This window comes from Seriola dumerili, unplaced genomic scaffold (genome assembly GCF_002260705.1).
Source record: "Seriola dumerili isolate Sdu_G_001 unplaced genomic scaffold, Sdu_1.0 BDQW01000330.1, whole genome shotgun sequence".
Classification (NCBI taxonomy): Eukaryota; Metazoa; Chordata; class Actinopteri; order Carangiformes; family Carangidae; genus Seriola; species Seriola dumerili.
The window spans coordinates 389,913-411,217 of record NW_019174585.1 but is presented as its reverse complement, the minus strand read 5'-3'; the positions used below and the strand labels follow the sequence as shown (position 1 = coordinate 411,217).

The 21,305-nt window shown below is 40.7% G+C and overlaps 2 protein-coding genes across 2 annotated transcripts; one reads left to right on the top strand and one right to left on the bottom strand.

Moving 5' to 3' along the window:
• The first annotated feature begins 3,646 nt into the window (after nucleotides 1–3,646).
• On the top strand, nucleotides 3,647–14,620 carry LOC111232319. Its single transcript, XM_022759774.1, has 14 exons — nucleotides 3,647–3,756; nucleotides 5,675–6,004; nucleotides 6,177–6,485; nucleotides 8,667–8,948; nucleotides 9,040–9,193; nucleotides 10,123–10,292; nucleotides 10,390–10,671; nucleotides 10,808–11,110; nucleotides 11,207–11,494; nucleotides 11,619–11,781; nucleotides 12,420–12,580; nucleotides 12,760–12,835; nucleotides 14,035–14,062; nucleotides 14,226–14,620. The coding sequence occupies exons 1-14, from the start codon at nucleotides 3,690–3,692 to the stop codon at nucleotides 14,373–14,375; spliced, it is 2,763 nt and encodes a 920-aa protein (XP_022615495.1). The 5' UTR covers nucleotides 3,647–3,689; the 3' UTR covers nucleotides 14,376–14,620.
• Nucleotides 14,621–15,161: 541 nt separating this feature from the next.
• rrp8 (ribosomal RNA processing 8) lies at nucleotides 15,162–20,527 on the bottom strand. Its single transcript, XM_022759732.1, has 8 exons — nucleotides 20,379–20,527; nucleotides 20,154–20,268; nucleotides 19,086–19,347; nucleotides 18,078–18,960; nucleotides 16,692–16,821; nucleotides 16,493–16,599; nucleotides 16,292–16,388; nucleotides 15,162–15,792 (listed from the first exon to the last, which is right to left on the bottom strand). The coding sequence occupies exons 2-8, from the start codon at nucleotides 20,253–20,255 to the stop codon at nucleotides 15,679–15,681; spliced, it is 1,695 nt and encodes a 564-aa protein (XP_022615453.1). The 5' UTR covers nucleotides 20,256–20,268; nucleotides 20,379–20,527; the 3' UTR covers nucleotides 15,162–15,678.
• Nucleotides 20,528–21,305: the final 778 nt, after the last annotated feature.

The following is a 21,305-nucleotide window of genomic DNA, read 5'->3' as shown; positions in this document are numbered from 1 at the left end:
AGATCAAGTAAGAGAGTGCATCCAAAGTGCACAGTAAGTGCTAGTTAGGCATGTTAGGCTGTTAGAGGTGTTAGGAGAGATGAGTCTCCTTCGACATTCCTTGAAGGAACGCAGTGGCTGGTAGGGAGCATAAAGCTGTATGGTAGAGTTCAAGTAAAATTGGTGCAGACCCAGAAGTTACTCAGAAGGCAAGCATTAGTGACTAGAATTTGAATTTGATTCGGGTGGCCATGGGTAGCCAGTGTAGGTTTAATGAGATGACGTGCCCTTTTAGGCTGATCGAAGACCAGACGCTTGTTGTTTTTACGCTTTGTTTTTGGCACGCGCATACACCCACACACACACACACACACACACACACAGACACACACATGCACGCCTATAAATATATAAAATATCTTGGTACTCCTCACTGCATAAAACTTTCCAAGCAAAAGCCAGGCTTAGAAGGAAAGTTTATGTTTAAAGAGCAGACTGCTCCTACACCTTGAAGCAAAAGAGCCAAAGAAAAAACCTGTCTCTCTTTAGTTTATTCTTATTTGTGAATTGCAAAGACAGACCTTGCCAACCAGACTCTTTGTTCTTTCTCTCTGTCTGTGCAGACCACACGTCTGTACAAAGGTGAGTGGTATTAGATTGTACTTCAAGATATAGAACAGCCCAGACAGTGGTGCATGCAATGATGCTGAGATTTCTTTCTTTATTTTCTTTTTGTGCACGAATGCCGGCGATGTCAGATGCCAACACTGTTCTGTTACTCAGACTGATAGTAGCATATCAATCAAGTGTCGCGACAGTGTGAAATCTGTGTGTGTGTGTGTGTGTGTGTGTGTGTGTGTGTGTGTGTGTTTAAGAGGGCTGGAGGATTTGGTTTAATTCAGCTGCGAATGAATAACAGCAGGAAGAGATGGTGCAGGTGATCAGTGGTTTTCCTCCTCTGAAGAAAGGGGTGATAAGGACCCACAGAGTTAAATAAGTTAACACAGTCTTTCACAGGCAGGTTTGCTGGTGTTTTACTGCACACACATTATTACTGGCTGATCACCAACTACCTTTTTCCAGCTGTATTTCCATGTGTCCGTAGAAAAAGTGACAGAGAAAGACAGCACGTTGAAAATGATGCCAGTTATACATCTGTGAAATGTATAAATACCTTTTCTGTGAAATGTTAACAATTCATTGTCAGTAAAACACATTAGCTCACAGACAGTAGGGCACACAAGACTGAAATATTCCAGACTCCTATTCCAAACTCCACTCCACCTCCGCCTACCCTCAGGGAATAACCACTTCAGGTAATTTAATTAGCAGGAAAAAATTACCTCCAGCTCCATGTTCATGTGATTACACCGGGTTTTAAGAGATATACTCAACTCCATGTCAAGTGTTTGCCCTCAAAATCAAATGTTGCGTGCAATTTGGGTAATAGACTGAACTGTGTTTTACCTTCCGGAGATATGATCATCCATGGTCAGAATCAAGTCGGAGAGCGAGACTGGAAGTAATAAGATCTTTAATGTTGCTTAGAACATCCCGACAAAGCGTCTCTCATCCATCTGTGCGGCTCTGAAGCTGATTTGTATGATTTGTTAATGTAGATTCAAAAAATCCTGATTTGCTATCCCTTCATCTGCTTTTCAGTCTGTCTTTTAAAAGAAAGTAACTCAAGAGAAACTTAAAAAGAAACTGAGATATGATAGTTTGGCTTGATTAACACTTAGATACCAATTACTTGAAACGCTTTGAAAGACTTTCAAATGGAGATTAAGGTGAGATGTGCACGGAAAAAGTAACTTTAAAGACCCCCTCTGAAGAAAATCAAGTTTTTAACCTTGTTAATCTGTCCATATGGAATTTTTGTATGTAATACAAGACATATGAGTGAAATAAGCAGAGTGTAAGATTTAGCATTAGCAAAACCACCAACAGAGCTGTGTGACGGTCTGGCCCATGGAGGATTTTTGTTTTGCATCACCAGCTGTGCCCGCCTTAACTGTTGCATCACAAAGCACAGCTTCTGTCAGCTAGCAACCTTTGACAACACCTAACTTCTTTATCACAGTAACTTGACATTTTAAGACCCGTGGTTTTTTAACAGTTGTACCGTTAGCTGCCTCTGTCTCAGTGCCATATTCTCGCGAGATCTAAGGCGCAAATTTGTCCGTGTTGTATCGTCTATTGTTGTATTCTTTTGGCAGGGACAAGTAATCCATCAGTTAGTGCTAAAAATGCCTGAGCTTTGTGCAGCAATAGGCTGTAATAACTAGAAAAACAGATCTGTCTTTTCTTTCCCAAAGGATGCAGAGAGGTAATCTGACAGGGATAGATTTTAATATTATTTTTTATGTGGGAAAACCATGTTAAACAAAATATCGATCATAGCAGAGTATTTTTACATAGTTTAAAACATGTCTGGAGAGGAACTTTAAGGGATTAAACATCATAATTTGATATATATATTTATATATATATGTATGTATATATGTATGTACATACATATATATATATAGTATATCTAAGAGCCCTGGTAAACAAAACAAGATATGATTCAGGTTTTATACACTGCAATTTAAAGGAGGTGAGTAGATGGAAAAAGGCATTTAATTCATTTTAATGGATGTTTGTCCCCTGCAGGCCGACCTGAAGATTGATTCTTCTGGTGTGTGTGTGTGTGTGTGTGCGCGTGTGTGTGTGTGTGTGAAATAGAGAATGAAAGAGGATGAGACATCTCTTTTCTTTGTTGTAAAAGCCACTTTCACAGGCTTCAGAGTTTCTCACTACGGCTGCCAGTTTCATACCAGACGAGTCAGAAAGCCGTTAACCAGCTACCTGCCGTCAGAATGTGTTGGTAGCAGTGTTTCTTTTTTGCTACGTCAGGTCATTTTATTCATTGTCAATCTCCTGTGCTGTGAATGAGTCAACACCTTTCTACTTGTACAGGAAATAAAAGATGGCAAATTCGTATTGACTGTCCTGAAATGATGTGTAATGCGGAGCCCTCACAACGTCTTTCTCAACCACATGTGTTTCAGTTCTCCGCGCAGGGTGACAAATTGTGTTCAGCAAATACATTGAAAAAAACACACACACACACACACACACACACACACACACACACACACACACACACACACAGTGAATTAGAGGTGCATTATGCCATAAAACAACACCCAGAAATGAGTGATTTTCCCAAACTGCTGGGCACCAGCAGTAGCGAGACAGGCGGTCTCCAAGAGGCTCCAGCGGGGATGAATGATGCATGGCTTTACTGTTTCCCAAGGCGATCTGCTATAAGAGGTGGCTGAGTGACTGAACAGACTCGTCCCGTGTGGTGACTTGGACTTGGAAAAAAAACAGACTCTTGGCATCTGAGAAGTAGAAATTCTAAGAGACATGCAAATCCGCAGTGACTCTCATGCACGGTTATTGTTTTAGAAATCAAAAAGGAGAAGTGGTTCTACACACAGCTACAGTATCTTTGTGTGTGTGTGTGTGTGTGTGTGTGTGCATGTACACATATAGTAAGCGCACAATGGCACATGCACGTCAGTGTCAGCTGTAGAGGGTGTGCACCTCTAACCATAAACCACAGAACATGCACATACACACATTTGCACGCACTCATTAAATACCCTTATGCCTGACATACAGTCAGTTGATCCAACTCTATTTCACTCGATGACACCATCATGGGATGCTCAGGACTGTTGATTTTGGGTCTCATCCTAAATGTTGCTCACTGCTTGGAAATTCAGGGTAAGTCTGCAGGGTTACAATCCATCTGTGACTGTCAGCTGTTTATAAGCTTCTTTTACTGGCCCTTGAGGTCTTATTTAACCTGTGGCATTTACACTCAACAGTGCTGCCATGGTTTTCTTAAGCGATTAGTCCAATTATAAATGCACACAGGCAATAAAGCCACATTCTGGATGCATGTTTAAATGATAACTATTTTTGCAATTTATTACTGATTGCATATTTGTTTAATTACTCTGTCAGTTCATTATTATTGATCATTATTGATGGTGTCATCTAAAACCACATTAGTTCCTTTACAGGCTTTTAAAGTTAATATATGAGGGTTGTTAAGATTGTTCTTTTCTTTGTGAAAGGGGAAAACTCTCTGCAGGCTACACTTTATTCAGAGATCCTGCTGTTTGGTTTTGGGTTCAGTCTCTGCAGAGTCACGGAGACTTGCAGCTGGAGATGAAAGTTTAAACGGGTGAAAAAGCTGTTTTTCAAGTCGAAACTCTTATTTGTTTACCACATCCCCAGTCTGCAAAGAAGGACTTGCTGTGTCTGTGTTTGGTGCTGCTTTTGGTGAGAAAAAGAAGCCCCCGAGGCCCAGGAAATATGATGCAGTGCATCAATGCATGATTTTTTTTCCACAGTTATTACTTATTTTGTATCCTTAAGGTGTGTCTTTTCCATGCTTGGCTGACATTTATTTTGGCAATAACCTGCAAGGGCAAATGAATTATGAACCCACTAGGCATAATTGAACTGATAAAACATATTTATTTTACTCCCTCTGTGTCCTTTCCTCTTAAAAGGCTTTGGAGACTCCACATTGTTTCCATTTGCTGGGATCTATAGTAAGACCTCCAGCCTCTCAGCTTAACAGCATTTTATGCAGTTTCTTTTCGACTGCAGCAGCCGGCTGCATGTTCAATGGTTATCCATGAAGCAGACTGTCATCATTTTACTCATCATGCACCTAAAGCTGAATAGAAGTTCCTGGCTGATAGAGCAAACTGTGCCCTCAAGTGCACTTTGATGAAGTCAGCAGAGGAAGCAGAGTGAAGAGGACTTGGTATGCATTGGATTCTGCACACAGTCCTTCCTGCAAGTGCTAAAACCCGTCAGCTTCTATTAAATGTCCTTTCCTCTGAAACCTCCCCTAATCGGAGCTGATTCCTCAGCAGCGTGGAGGAAGGATGTCACTGGTGTCTGGGTTTTCATTACATTAACATAATGGAGTCCTATTAAATATACACAGCTTGGACAAGGCAGCATTTATAAATTGTGTGCCACAAAGTCCATTTCCTGTCTTTTGCATCTTTTTTTCAAATTCATTTTTCCTTTCAACATTTATGACCTGACTATCCTGAGTACTAAAACAATAATAATTTAATTTACATTTCTATTTTCATTTTCATCGAAATTATCTTCTGTAGGTTTATGACCAAACTCCTGCAAAACTGAGGACACCAACTACTTAGCTCATGTTAGCATGTAAACACACCTTAAGCATCAGCATGTTAGCATTGTCATTGTAACCGTGTTAGCATGCTGACATTACCATCTAGCTCAGCACACTGCTAGCATGGCTTTAGGCTCTTAGTCTTGTTTTTATTGATTAGTCATTCACACTTTCTAATCATGATAAAATGACTGACAACCTTGTAACCACTGACCCGGTTAGTCTGCCTCATCTATCACAGCTTGAATTAACCAGTGAGAGACAATAGGATGCTCAGAAACCCCTTTCATAGGCACAACAATAGACATCCATCAGCCTGCTGTCTGTCCTCTCAGGAACAACAACAATCACATTTTCCCCCCTCAAGACATTTGTGCTTTGCTTGTGTTTGTAATTTCAGAATGGTTCGGGTGAACTTTTGACCTCTCATTATCACTGAACATTGTGTTGCTCTGTTGCTCTGTGTCTCAGATTCGAGTGAAGAGCCAACCCTTGAGATCACGCACAACGTCACTGCAGTCCTGGGAGAAATGATGTACCTGAGCTGTAGATATCTGGGCAACAGAGAGGTCGAGAAAGCCGAGTGGAAACGCAAGATTAACTCTTATTCTAAATCCAAGGGGCTGGCAGGATTTCAAAATGGTCAGCCGTTCAGCCGAAGTGACTTGTCAGAGCCAGACTCTATCACCAACCTCACAGTTAACATGCGGGTGTCCAGTGTGGACGTGGAGGGAGAATACATCTGTGAGTTTGAAACAGAGATGGAGGATTTTTCTGACAGTGCATTTGTCACTGTAGTAGGTAAGCCAAGCCGATAATGTGTTATTTTTTATATTTGTGTGAAAAAGTCAACCTGATGAGGTTGAGAGGAAAATTTCATACTCTAAAAGGTCATAACTGCAGCACTAGAAATGATCTTTGACCCAAGACACATCTGCATGGATGACATGTTTACTTGTTAATTCATTCACAGCTCGTCCTGATATACAGATCCTCGTCAATGCAGAGACCATAAACGGTACTCACTACCAGTCGGTGTCATGCTCTGCCATTGGCGGCAGGCCCACGCCTCAGATCCGCTTGTTGGTCAATGGCCTTCCTCCCTCAGATTACCCCTTCACTGTGAGTGTGAGTAACACAGCTCACTCAAACGGCACGTCCACCCTGAGTAGCATCCTCCGCTTCCCCACCTACCTGCAGGACGAGGACAGCGTGACCTGCGTCGTTCAACATCCAACCCTCCCAAACCCCAAACACACCACAGTGAGGGTGGAAACTTATGGTACGCTCAAATGTACAGCTGTGTGTGTGTGTGTGTGTGTGTGTGTGTGTGTGTGTATCTCAGTGTTGTTGTGGGTGATATTGTGTATATATTGTGTTGCATCACCAGCCAGAGTTTTGTAATCATGTATCATGACTCAGCATGAAGTCAGAGGGAACAATAACTGCCTCCTGCTGGTTTTTCACACTGGTCGTTGCTTCTCACTCTGCTCCACATACGCAGTGACAGACTATAAATCACAATGCACAGTGTAACGCATTCATGTGGGAATGCCATCTTTCACTGGAGCCGAGCATATGGAACAACATAATGCAGCAACAACCCAGTAAATAATTAATAACAGTCATATTGTATCATATCAGAGTGCAGCATGCAGTTTGGTGGCTGCAGTTCTCCAAATTCTTATGACCAAAAAAGAAAACAAAATGTACTTACTCAATGCCAACAAAGTTCTTGCACATCATAACTAATGATAAGTGCATAGGATCAACAAATATTAATTGAGTAGGAATTAGAAATCCAGCACGTTCACTTTATTTAGTCACAACATTTTGGTCCATAGACTTTCATCAAGTACATTTAAAGCAGCCACAACCAATAATGACAGTGGACAAAATTACAGTGTGTATGTAGGGAAAGGGGTTGATCATGATGACGAGGGATTATGAGCCGGCTGTAGTTTCTCTCAGAACTATGGAGCAATTTAACACCTTTCAGCGCGTTGTTTTGGTTTTCAGGCCTGCACCCACTTACCAACGTTGTTCTCGACCAAACAGCAGATCAGCAGTCAAAGTTAGCGAGTTGGTGGAGAACAAAACAGAAGTAAGAGGAGAGAGAATATCAGACTGCCATTCATCAATGGACACGACTCAAAATCAACATTTATGTTTCTCTGCTGGATGGAGGATGTCTGTTTGTATCAAATTTACAACCAGAAAATGTGTCAGTGTTGTGTTTACATCTTGTTTCCACCGCCTCCAAGTGGCAGAAATCAGTTAACGTGGGCTTAAAATGGAGAAGTATTTAACATATGAATTTACAAATGTTTGTTAAATGTTTACATAACAACAAGGCTCATGCAAAACTTTAAAGATTATCTTCAGCACAAATCATCATTAGGAAACAGCTGGTAGGACAGATGCAAAACCCCACATGAGTTTGGTTTTGTTGCCACCTCCGTGTTTCACAATCGGACCCAGTAATGTTTAAATTTATACCCCATATGTAGGCCCTAGTTTTCATAACACACATTAGATAAAATAGGTGGCAAAAACAAACCGAGAGGATATTTTTGTATGGTAGATCATGATACTTCAATTTGGTCATCAACCTTGCTTGTCATGCCACCATATTAAGAGAGATGACATCCACTACAAAAGAAAAATAAACTGTTCTACTACCACTGGCCACAGACTTATTAGCTGCTTTGCCTTCGAAGCAGTTCAGTTATTGAATTTTTTACTCATTCATTTGACTGTTTATTTCTGTGTGCTTAATGTTTTTAAAAAGGGCCTTTGCTTCCACACATTCTGTCCAAATCCTTCCATGGATACAGTGTATGTTCAAATGGCTGACTGTATGATAACTATTCCATTAGCATGGGCCAGGCCAGCCAGCTCATTTATCCATGATACATTTACACTCCACTAAAGTACTGCAACTTCAGTAATTTTCTAGTCCACACATGACTGTAGGTGTTAACAGATGGACTATTTAAAGCCTGTGCTTTTAACTCATTTTAATTGTACAAACCCCTCCCCGGCACCCGAGCCATTATGAGGTGTTAGTTCACTTCTCTGACTCATTAGGGATGGCTGGTTATTGCATTACACCACAACTTTTATGTATTTGATAATAGACTCTGATCTCTACGTATTCCCTATATCAAAGCCTGTGGTTCTCTCAGCTTTGGTTGGACAGCAGCTGGTCCAGACATCTGCTCTCAGCTGTAGCCCGGCCAACAGATGGGACAGGTGATAAGCCTAAGTCAGCACTCTCCAAAACCCAAGCAGAAGCCCCTTATGGCCTGTGTTTAGCTAACATTCAGCTCATCCGGCCCCAGCTTCCTATTTAACAAAAACACCCTGAGCCTTCACTTGCTATCTGACTTTTTAATTTGCTGGAAAAAACATTAGACCTTGTGAAAGAATAACTCTTCTTGCCTTTCTTCCTGCTCTGCAGTGAGGCCAAATGTGACCGTTAAAGCAGAGATGGTACAACAAGGAGGAAATGAGTTCTGGGTGGTCTCATGCATTTCATCTGGAGGGAGACCTGACGCTGACATCTCCTTGGCTTTGAACATTGATGAAGAGCTGCAGAGAGAAAACAACACGGACTCAGACATGTCAAGAAGCTCAGTCTTCCTCCCTGCAACTGCATACGAGGGCTATAATGTCACCTGTGTGTTTGACCACCCCAAATTTACACACAGCGAGACACGAGTCCTAACACTGCCGTCTTTTTGTGAGTAGTCTGTGTCTCACATTTGGAAAACTCTCCTGATGTTCATGAGGTAGAAGTCAAAGAAAACACAGATGTTCTTTTTTTTCGACAGATTTGTCTGGGGTTCACTTGGACTCGCAGCCGGGGCTCAACAGTGGCGACTTCCAAGGTGCTGAAGTTTTAGAGCTGCAGGAAGGACAGAGTGAAATCGTTATTGGCCTACAGGTCATTGGGAATGTGCCACGTTACAATGTTACCTGCAAAAAGTAAGAAATATTTGGTGTTAAAGTTGGACTCCATCAATTTCACACAGCTTCAGTTTACTTGTCATGGAGTGAACTACTTAACCTGTGAAAACAGTAACTCTTCTGTTAGAGGAGTATAAAAAAATTCCCAACAATGTCATCAGGGTTATCTGAATCTTAATTTTTTATTTATTTATTGAGAATTGCAATTGTTTCAGTTTCATGTGGGAGGGAAGGTACTGATTGGAAAGATTTCCCTGTTTGCAACTTGTGAACGCTCCTGTCATTGGACAGCTCAAGATGGCAGCTGCTAAACAGAAGTGTCATTTGAACAAAGTGTAACAATGCTGACTGACAGTTCTCGTGTTTTACTGAGAATTAGATGAGTAAAAAAATACTGTACGCTTATAGATAGTACAATATCTATTAAATTTCAGCTTTTCACTACCATTAACAATGGCACATCCACTTTGCTTGCTTTTGCAGACACATGAACTCTTTTGTGCTAACTCAGATATAACAGAGCTTTCAGAAACATGGCACAGGGTTGTCAGTTTAGATGAGCCTGATGTAAAATCTGACAACTTCTGGCTTGTAAATGTATTTTTATTTTTTATTTTCTTTGATTTGATATAGTTATCAATGTCTTTTTTGTTTTTCTCATGGGAACAATACAAAAAAAAACCAATATGGCTAAAAAACATCCCTTTTTCAGAAACAAATGGCTTCGATTCTACTTTTTTTCTCCTGTGCACATAGACTGAAACAACGTACGTATCCTGTGGAGGATGTGGTAACACATTTGGTGCCACCAAACCACAAGTGATAGAGAGCAGGAACCAGATTTAGACTTTTTTTGATCAAATAATCAAGATTTTACGTGAAATGTTTTAACATTGGTCAAACATTTAAACTGAAGCTTGAATTGTATTTGCTGTTTTTCTCTTTAGAGATGACGGGCCCTTGCCTGAGGGTTTGGAGCTGGTTGGCAGCAGCCTCAAAGTTCAGGGTCCTGTGGAGCCTCAGCACGCTGGCCTCTATGAATGTGTCTTCTCCTATCACCACCTTAAAACAATGCTGCAACTCAACATCACAGTTCAATCACATGTCATACAGCCTGGTAGGTGAAACTCGTTGCAAATATTTCTTTCATGATGAATTTCCCTCATTATTTGTAACATTAATGTGGAACCTTCTCTCTGCGCCCTTCGTGTCAGTCCCTCCCACAATCCGAGTTGATTTGCAGACTAAAGATGGACGCAGGGTGATTGAGTGCTCAGCAGCTGATGCTGTTCCTGCAGCCAACGTATCCTGGCTTCTACCAGAGGGTGTGTCTGGAGTCTCTTGGTCCAATTTCACTTCTCATAATGGAAGCCACTCTGTCAGGGGAGTTTTTCTCCTCCCTGCCTGCTCGCCCTGGGAGTTCACTGCAGAGTGTGTGATAAATCACCCAGCATTTGAGGAGCCAGAGAACAGAAGCCTAACACTCCCTCTTTGCGGTATGTTCAACAAATCAAGCCATGGATAATTCTGAGTAGCGGACATAGTTGGCCATGTAAGCTCACCATAGATTTTATCTTCTTCTCCAGTGAAACCCCCCCACTTCCTGTAGTTTAACTTCTCTTTCCCATGCAGCTCGCCCTAACGTCACCATCAACTCCAGCACTGAGTGGAAAGATGGTGAACAGTTCACAAAGGTGGACTGCTGTGCAGACAGTGTTGCCTCTGCAGCAGCTATTACCTGGCATGTTGGAAACAGTAACAACAGCATCATCAGTTATCTGGCAGAGCCTGAAGTCCAGGCTGATGGTTTGGTTTCAGCCCGTAGCTCTGTGAACTTCTTGTCCTCTTTGTATGCTGGTCAGAATTTGACCTGCATGGTGAAGCATTCGAGTTTGGAAGCACCAGAGAAAAGAACAATACACATTCCTGTGCACAGTACGTTACTTATTTCTTTGAAATATTTCTTTCTGTGACACACACTACCTCACACAGCTTCTCATCTCCTTCCTGTCACCCCTTGTTTTCTTTCAGAAGCCCCTCTGCTGAGTGTGTCTGTGAGACCGCAGAGAGACAGCAACACTCTCTGGCTGGCACTGTGTGAATGCAGAGGGGAGGGTGTCGGGACGAACCTCGCCTGGGTTCTTCCTGAAAAGGCTAAAGGCCAGACATCGCTGCACGTAGAGTATGAAGGACGCGCCCAGAAAACCAGGCTGACATATCAGTTTCCTTTGGCCCTTCATGAGGGCCAGGACCTGACCTGTGTGTACCAGTTTGAACATGGGATCATGGAGAAGAGGACTGTTCATGTACCCAGATACTGTGAGTGTGACAGAGTTAATAAAATCATATGAATAAAAGTACACTTCAGTTATTCCAAATGTAAACATTCTCATAAATGCATTCAGAGATCCAAAGATGCATGCTTCATCTGATTTTTCTGCAGATATCTCTGCTGTGAGAGTCCTGAACCACACAACTACTCTGCAAAACCGCTACAGCGGTGAACCCGTCATCCACAGACTAGCTCTCCAGGAAAAACATCGCAACCAGAAGATACTGCTCCAAGTCGAAGGCAATGTACCACAGTATGACCTCCTCTGTAAAAGGTGATGTACCCTCTATAATCTACCACCTCATCGTCTTGAGGAAGCACCTGTACATACATAGCGCTGCACAAAATTCAATATTCCCACCATTTGAAAGAATACACTCGGCATTAAGAGTGATCATCCTAAAATATAAACATTGGATTGTTTGCACAACATTAATGCTGGAGGCCATGATTTTGATATGAATTTAAATGAGTAGTTTGACATTTTAGGGAATACACTCATCCACTTTCTTGATGAGAGTTAGATAAGACGATCAATACCACTCTCATATTTCTCTGCTAAATAAGCTACAGCTAGGAGCTGTTATCTTAGATTAGCATATAGAATAGAAACAGGGGGAAACTGTTAGCCTGGCTCTGTCCAAATGTGGCATAATTCACCTACAAGCACCTTTAAAAATGCTCACAAATGAACACTATGGCGTGTTTGTTTGTTCTGCACAAAAAACAGCATGTAGAAATGTCAGTTTGTGGTTTTATGGGGGTTTATGTGCAGTAACCATACAGGCAGAGGAGTGGTACCAATGTTCTCTGCACCTTCCTTGGCAATAAAACAAATAAGCATATTTCCCAAAATGTCAAACTTTTCCTTCAAAGAAAACTTTGACAATTAAAAAGTCACTTGTGTTTCAGGAGTGATGGCTCATTTGTCCACGTGGAAAGGCTTGAAATCGTCTTCCAGTCGGAGCTCACAGAGCAGGATGAAGGCCTGTACACCTGCTGGGCATCCTTCTATCACCACACGGCCATGGTCAAGATTCAAGTGGAAGTCATGAGCGAGGACAAACAGTTTGGTAAGTGCCCACCATGTTGTATTTTCCATCGACATTCAGCAAAAACAGTGACATGTTTATTCAAGAAATTCTCAATCATACCAACATGCTGAGGTATGTGATCAGTTTCAAGATGAGGTTTGCTGAGATGTTTGTCTAATATTTGTGGCTTTTGTCTACTGTGTCTGTGTGTTCTGCAGTGCTGGTAGCCCTGAGCTGCATCTCCTCGGCCGCAGCCATTATCGTCATTCTCATCGTCACTCTCTGGGTGTGCTGGTGAGTTAAACGCCTCCACAGGTGACAGGTTGCAGCTCGGCAGGTAATGTGTCGACGGGCAAATGAGGGCAACGCTGAGACAAACAGGATGTGTGGATCGTTTACCCAACTCACCAAAACCCCAGTATCTTGCAGTTATTCATAAACAGGAAGCAATGTGGCTGAAGCAGACAGGTGCTGCTGCCACCGCAGCCCTGCTTGTAGACAGGTAGAAAATGTTCCTTCCGTCAGTTTGAACAACAGATTTATTTTCCAGTTTCCTCCTTGGCCTCTAGAAGTGCTACTTCTGGCAATATCTGCAGTAGACTGCTGTGAGCTATCATCAATACCACAATGCAAAAGCAAAGGTAAAAGGTTCAAAAAGTACACATCTTCGGAAGTTATTAGTATAATGAAATTCAAGCTGCCATTTATCAATGAAATAAATCCACAAATCCATCTCTTAGTCTTATTGCTGCTGGAAAAAAATCAGTGAGTCACTCGTCTTTTACGACTGATGTGGGATATCTGTCACGATCCTCGAAGTGTTTATGGTTTCTGCCTGCAGAAGTTTCCACATTTCCACATTCAATGCCAATTCTTAACTTTTCTCAAGAATGTTTGTCAGGATCAGATCAGACCTCGCTGTGAATAATGTTGCACTGTGCAGCACAACAGTGGTTCAGAGGTTACTTCAATAGGCCTGCCTCTGTGGTCAGAACATTTGGTCAAGGTGCCATTGGTTGACAGAGCCTCTGTCCCATTATCCCTCGCTCCAGTGGGAGGGTCCTGTCAGGCTAATTTGGGAAGGTCACTCACACAGCGCACAACAAGCATACACAAGAAAACATGACTCCCCAGGAGAGAAGCTATTTTGGGACTAACGCCAACCCCCTGTCCCTGTCCCTGTCCCATCCAGTGCTGGGGACACGGTTTGACAGCAGCAGGTCTTCATTGAGTTAATATCACCAGGGTCATAATGTACAAAGTGAGCTGCTGCTTCTGACATCAGAGATCAATGATGAGGACTCAGGTCCTCGCTCGTCTCTATCTATATTCCTGACGCATAATGCATTCGCACCTGCAACTTGTTTAGTCAAATTGACTGTGTCAGATTAAGCCACAGTGTCATCTAGTGGTGATGTTCAGCACTACAAGTCCCTCGAAACAGGACTATTCAGATGATTAATACAACTTTTTTTTTTGTTTATGTTTTACAGCACAATAAATCACAGGACACAATATAAGGTGTGTTTAAATTATGTTTTCCCTCAGAAATATGTTCAGAAATCCTCACTTTCAGATTACCTTGGCTTCTCTGGTTTTGCTCACTGTTATTGCAAGTTAACAACTTCTGGTCCTCTTTCTTCTATCCTTCTGTCTTGCTGATGCAACACTCTCTAAAACCCAGAAGAAGGAGTCTTTCTCAGCCTTGACAACTCTGATGCAGGAGCCCGGCTCTCCTGATTTCAAGAAGCCAGCTGTGACGGAAAAAGACAGTAAGGAATACGCTCAACTGATCAGTTACTCTATAGTCATTGATGTGAAGAGCACGGTGTGAAGATAAAGGGGCTTCGGGGGGCTTTACATTGCGCACAATCTAATCATGAAGGCTTACTGGCACCGCAGCACGAGTTATGATTTCTGTGACTGTAGCATTTAAAGTGGAAGGATCCACTGTTTATGCTCTTGAACATCAGTTGTTTTCAAATTTTTACTTTTGATTGATTGGCATTAATGATTTTAAATGCATTATTTCTGCACTTTTTCACCTCACTTGAATTTTGTTTTTATGCATATTGTATTCTAAGGTTTTTTTGTCAATAAAGTCAAACAAATAATTTTTTTTCCACTTTGCTGTTTTGTGTCATTTGCAACCATATTGTACCACAATAAACGCATTTCTAGATACAGCAGAGATGACTGACAGACGTGGCTGTGACTTTGCTCACCATCTGGCCTTGTGATGTCTTTGGTTGACTACATTAATCAGGACATCTGCTGTGACAACAGGAGTAATTCTATAAATAAACTATCTTACAGTATATGATGCAGATGCAGACAGACTGAACTCACTTCCCACATTAGGTTGCAGTGTTGTTGCTCCCTCTTGTGGCAACTGATTATGCATGCAACTGAGTGAATCAGGTATTAGTCACCACACTAATAATTTCAGTTTCATTTGGAGTTTTTCCTTTGGAAATTCTCTACCATCTCTCTGCCTTTACAGTTTCTCAAGTTAATTATTTCTATTAAATAACAATATCAAAGCTAAAGTGCCACACCAATCACTCATTACTGGATAAAACTAAGTACAAATTGTTCAACACAGACACACAAGAGAGAATCATTTTGCAAACTTTGTATTTTGCATCAATAACATCACATATTTATAAAGACTTGTCAGGGTTTTCTTCCATACAACAATCTTAACCTGTACATGACTTGCCCTCTTATGAAAAGTTAGCAGGGCATACCCAGTGTGCCATGTATGTAGATTTCACCTTTAACTTATAACTTTTAACTTTTAGGGCGAGTTCTTTCTCTGATTAGAACCAACCACTAACCTCAGTGGTGTCTGCTTAAAAAAGCGAACCTACATGCACCTAGATACTGATGGCACATAATCAAATTCAATTGTAAAAACTGTATTGAAAAAAAAGAAATTATGTACATATGCTGCGCATAATTCAACTATATTGAAATCTATGAACAAACATGTATCAAAGGTCTATGATACATTTAAATAAAAGTGCACAACCTTGTGCTGCTTTAAAAAATAATAGAGTCCATTGATAAACTGATCAACAGAAAAAAATATGTGTGAAAAATGATTCACACTTTTATGTAGTTCTCTAACTCCCTCATCTTTTCTTGTACACACAAGGCTTCAACTCAAGTCCAAATTTCTTAACATTTTCCGGAGCATCTCCCGTCTTCATAAAGTCAAAGGAGTAGAAATGAGTATTCTCTGTATCCTAAAGAAAGAAAGAAAAAGAGACAAAACAGCAGTCATTCTTTACATTCAATCAGTCTCTGGGTGGATGGATTATGTCCTGCTAACTTCAGTAACTTAGCTACTGGCCATCATTTGGTTGAAGTCTTGCTCAGTTTGAGCTGTTTACATGATGTTCATCTACCTTCAGTACATTTAACTCTCTGTTGCCAACAATAAACCACTTCTCTAAATATTCTGTTCTACATGAGGTTTCCTGGCTGACAACCACATGCTATAAATAATGAAAGGAACCATCTCTGAACAGACTTCTCAAAAGGAAAAGGAAATTATGATACCTGTACTCACAGTAAACGTTGTTTAATTTCATACTTTTACTTAGGTTTCAAACACATGCCAGGTTATCCCTTTGCTTAATAAGGGTTGAGCGTTAATATGGGCTTACTATTGCATTTTGAAAGAGCGATGACAACATGTTTCTCTGTCCATGTAAACTGATGTCATCTTGTTTGTTGCCTCACCTTGGAAACCATTTTGAATCCTAGACTTGCCAGCGCAGTGATGAAGTTCCGCACGTTGTCGAATCTACTTGCCACTTCTGCTATTTTAAGGACACCGCTGCAATAATTAATTAATTAATTAATTTGTGCAAAACAGTTGGACAGACATAAAGATGAACTAAACTAAAGATGCATTCTCTGAATCGATACTACATCTTTTACCTCATCTTTAAGACTCGATTGGCCTCTGCTAAGAAATCTGCCAGGTTGGTCCCCATGAGTGAAAGGCAGAAGACGGCGATGTCCACAGAGCGGTCGCGAAGCGGGACCTGCACAGACAGAATGCGTTCTGCTTTAAAACAATCACAGAGGAAATGTACATTAATTAGCAAAAAGAAAAATGTCAAAGACCCCCACTCACGTTGGCCATGTCACAGACGGTAACCAGCTCACAGGCAGCCGCCAGGTCGAAGCTGTGCACCTTGTTCTTTACACTGCGTGCTATTTTACAGTCACCACAGCCAAAGTCTGCAACCACTAGAGAGGACGGTCTGAAAAAAGAACAGATTAGATAGGTGAAATCTAAGTCACAATCAGAGACAGACCCAAGGCAGATCTGAAGTTCACAGGAGCAAAAATATTTTATCTTCTCCCAAACTGCTTATGTTAACAAGGCCATCTCCTCCTCACAGCAGTTAACTGAAGGATCCGTTGAACAGCCACAGTGCAGCATCATCTCCTGCATGACTCCTCGCTGTCAAAACATCTTCAGCAGAGTAATGTCAGGTTTGTACTGTTTACAGCAGATAAATTATGTATATAATGGGAGCTTGGGGCCTACAGCACAATAACCTGCCTCAAGAAGAAATGTGAAGAATGTCTTATTACTCTTAGTCTTTTGGAGATGGAAAGACAAGGTCCTCTTATTCGCCTGGGAAAAGGCTAACGCTAAACAAATGTGTCTTAACTCATAAAGATGCAACTGTGCATTTATTATATATTGTATTAAATAATGCAAAAATCTACATTTGGTACACCCTGTGAATCAAATGGATCACCACACTCTGTTTTCAAACTATGATGATGGATTGTACAGATGTTGAGCTGAGATGATACAGAATCTCCTGCCTTTTCCACAGCTGGGTTCTACAGTACTGCTTTTCTCTTATTCAGGTAATGAATAGAAAATTTGAAAACGGAAAATTCATTCCCAGTCTTACTTTTGCTGTGATAAACTGTGAATTTTGTGATTTGTAATTCATTGTGTGTTTGATTGTCCAACAAGCATCAATTGAGGTGAGCAAACTAACTGATTTTGTTTTTCAAAATAACTCAACTATGATGTAAAATCACTGTCAGATGTGTGTTTCTTAAATGAGCTGCATGCAGAAAGACACTCAAATCTACTGTTGTATATTTAATAAAATAAACTATCCGCTTACTAGCTTCTGGACCTTTCAACCAGAGCTTACATCGTCTTCATCATGGAGCAAGGAGCGGGCTAAAATGTATTCATGTGAACTAAGACTTTGATTTCAAGTTCTTTGTACATGGGTTGTACTTTTTATCCCGTGACCCGAGTTCTACTCTTAGGTCATGTGATAACACCTGGGTCAGTTGCAATTGCTGAAGAAGTCCATGAGTATGTGTTTGAAAGCTTTAAAAAGCTAGCAAGTGGATTTTTGAGCGTAGACATTTTACTATACATACTGTACTTTGATTTTCACATTCCTCAGGGAAAAGAAATCGCTAATGTAAAAATCGCATGCAAAATGCTGGTGTTACAGCAATGATGAAGATTTCTCACTTTTTCTGAATGTAAGAGATGATGGCGTCCACTGGATTGGTGGGCCACCTCTGAACCTGTGCAGTGTATCCTTTGTGGTAGACCCAGAAGGCCTGTGGATCCTGCTTGAACATGCGCTTGGCCTCGCCGCTGGACGTGCTGTACAAAACCTCATTGATGTAGCGGAAACGCGCCGACTCCAAACGCTGCTCCATGCGGGACCTGAGGGAGGCCGAGCGGTCCGGTTTCACCTCTTCCTCTGGTGCTGGTGGGGGTTCGTCCTTGTGCTCGGCAGGACGCTCCTGTTGCTCTGTTCTCTGGCTGTGGAGCATTCTCCGCAGCTTCTCTCTCTTCAGACTCTGCTCTTTGCTCAGCTCGGGTTTCAGTCTTTTCATGGGTAACTGCTGCTGATCATCTGTGATGTCTGCTTGAGCTTCACATCCATCAGCAGAAGGTTCGGCGCCTTTTTCGACTTTACCACCGTTTGTTTTTTTGTCTTTTAGCATCTGCTTCTTTTCCTCTTTCAGTGTTTGTATTTCTGATACACAGGATACACCAGTGCCCTCTTCAGTCTCTTTCCTTTTCTGTGGTTTATGTTCTTTCTCCATTTTCTTTTTCTGGGCTGCCTTCTGAGAAATTGCTCCGCTGTTGTTGTTGCTATGTGAATCTGTGTTTACCTCTTCCTTTGGCTTGTGTTCATCTGCAGATTCTGCTTTATTCTCTTCCTCCTCAGGTTTATTCTGGCTGTATTTATTTTTACATTTCCTCTTGTTCTTCATTTTGTTTTTCCACTGCTGTCTGGTCAGTCCCTCTGTGTTCGTTGGTTTATTCATGTTCATCTTTGCAGAATTTGTCATTCCTTGAGCATTTGTTTCACCTGCAGGTGTTTTTACCTTCGGGGCGCCTTTAAGGAAGAAAGAACACACTTTAATTCAACATTGTTCTGTTTCTGAATCCATTAAATTCTTATGAACACTGTAACATGTGCTGTGCATGAAAATAAAAGTCTTGACTCAGTTAATTACTCACCAGATTTGTTGTCCTTGTTTCTCTTTTTTGCTACAGGTTTTTCCGCCATTACACTCTGATCTAAGTCCCCGTTCTCTTGCTGCTCCTCTGATGTCTCTGCATGTTTTCTCCTCTTCCTTCTCTTCTTCTTTTTCTTGGCATGTGACGGAGCTGCTTCTGTCTCGCTCTCACTGTCACTGTCCTGCTGGTGCTCATCGCTCTTCCACTCTGGTACTGATCCCAGTGTCTGCAGGGTCCGCAGGAGGCTCTTCTTACCAACAACCTTGGATTGAGTAGGGAAAGATCATCAGTTTAAATAATTACTCTTTTAACTAAACAATGTGTGGGCTGATGTTGGCCTGGGTAATAACAGCAAGGTTGTGTCAAAATATGCAGAAGACGGTCCAATATTTACACAGTGTCTGATTTGCAGGGTTTGTTGAAAAGAAAAAAATGTGTTAATATACAAGTGTATATATCTGGACCTTTATGTGATATACTGTATGTTCATGCATTCTTGCTTCATTAATTTATTTATTTTTCTATTATTCTATGTAACTGCGGCACATTAAGTCTTTCCATGTCTATCTAAATGCACAGATCAGAAATCATTTAGTAAAAAACTTCTCAAACATTATTCTGACAGAAATCTGACTCACTCACTGCTTTGTATTGTGAATTTAGAAAACCCAGGGTTAGAGTTGAAATTGTTCATCAATTAATGGATTAGTTATCAATTAGTTCGATAATCAATTGTTTATTACATTTCAAGCAGAAAAATGTGAAATAATACCAAATATTCCCTCATCTCAGCATCTCAAATTAGAAAATATGCTGCTTTCCTTTGTCATGTGTCACTGTGAACTGAATATCTTTGGGGTTTTGGACATTTGGCTGAACAAGACAAGACATTTGAAGATGTCAAGTTTGGCTCTGCACAGTTGTTAAGGGCATTGAGTAATGAGTGATCAATAATGAAAATAATAGTTAGCTGCAGGAGAATAAAGTTAGTTAGTACTGATATATTACTCAGCCATAATACCAATGCAATCTGTTTGCAGCAGGTACACAAACTGGATTTTATTTTACCTTGACATTTGTGTTGTTGGCCGTCTGGGTGTTTTTGAAGACAGTCTTACTCTGGGTTTGAGCGTCTTGTTCGTCGCTCCAGTCTTCATCCTCATTAAACATGTTTCTGTCAGGACTGTAAGGAACACACACATCTGTAAATCACTGCTGGGGATCGGAAGATCCTGCCCTGGTAGTATTTCATTTTCCGCTGAAAGCGTTAACTCTGCTCATTCAGTTACTCACCAGTCACCGATTCACCAGTCAAACAGCTTGTCCCGTCGGTGTCGTTGTTTGCATGCAAATGTTTTTATCTAATAAACATGTAATTACATTTAATAGGTGAAATACTTTCTTGTCAAAAGTAAAAGCCACGTTGGTTTGTCTCATGTGCGTGAAGGAAGCAAAACAGAAGTGCAGGCGCACGTAGATGATGCAAGCACACCAGAGACTTATGGGAGATGGAGTTTTAGGCGGCGAAACTACTAGGCCTATACATGAACTCAAATTTTTTGTCCTTATTCAGGGTTTGTAGTGAACAAAAGTAAATACTGACAAAAACAAAACCAGTGTCTTATTAAATATTTCTTTATAGGCTCTCCCACTTCAAATTCCAGTATTAAATAAAACAGATTTCGATGTTATAACACACTAACAAACATACCATAAATTCACACACACAGGTAAACCTAGATACCTCATGTTTTATTTTTACTTTGTAGTAATATAAGTATGTTTACACAGTATATGTCTTGTTGAATTTAAACATAATCTGATTTTTTTTTTATCTCACACATGGTTTAAAAAAACCGACAAACTGTAAACATTTTCCGTTTTTTCCTGCATTTATGTTTTATCTAACATTTTGTCAGTTTTTAAACCTTAATCCTTGTATTACATATGTTTTTATTATAGAGATGACAAATAAACCCATATTTCAATCTGAAAGTTTGTAAAGAGAGTTTCTATGTTTGAACATACTCACTCTAAAATCCAAAATAATATGCATAATATCACATTATACATTATATTATAGTATAAAATGTGTAGTGTTATAGGGTGGATTTTCCCTTTAGGAAATACACAAAAGTGCCACCTGGGCTTTGCTATGCCTTAAAAAAAATGCTTGTCACTACTATAGTCAAATAGTTCATGAAATTAGTAGTACAATCT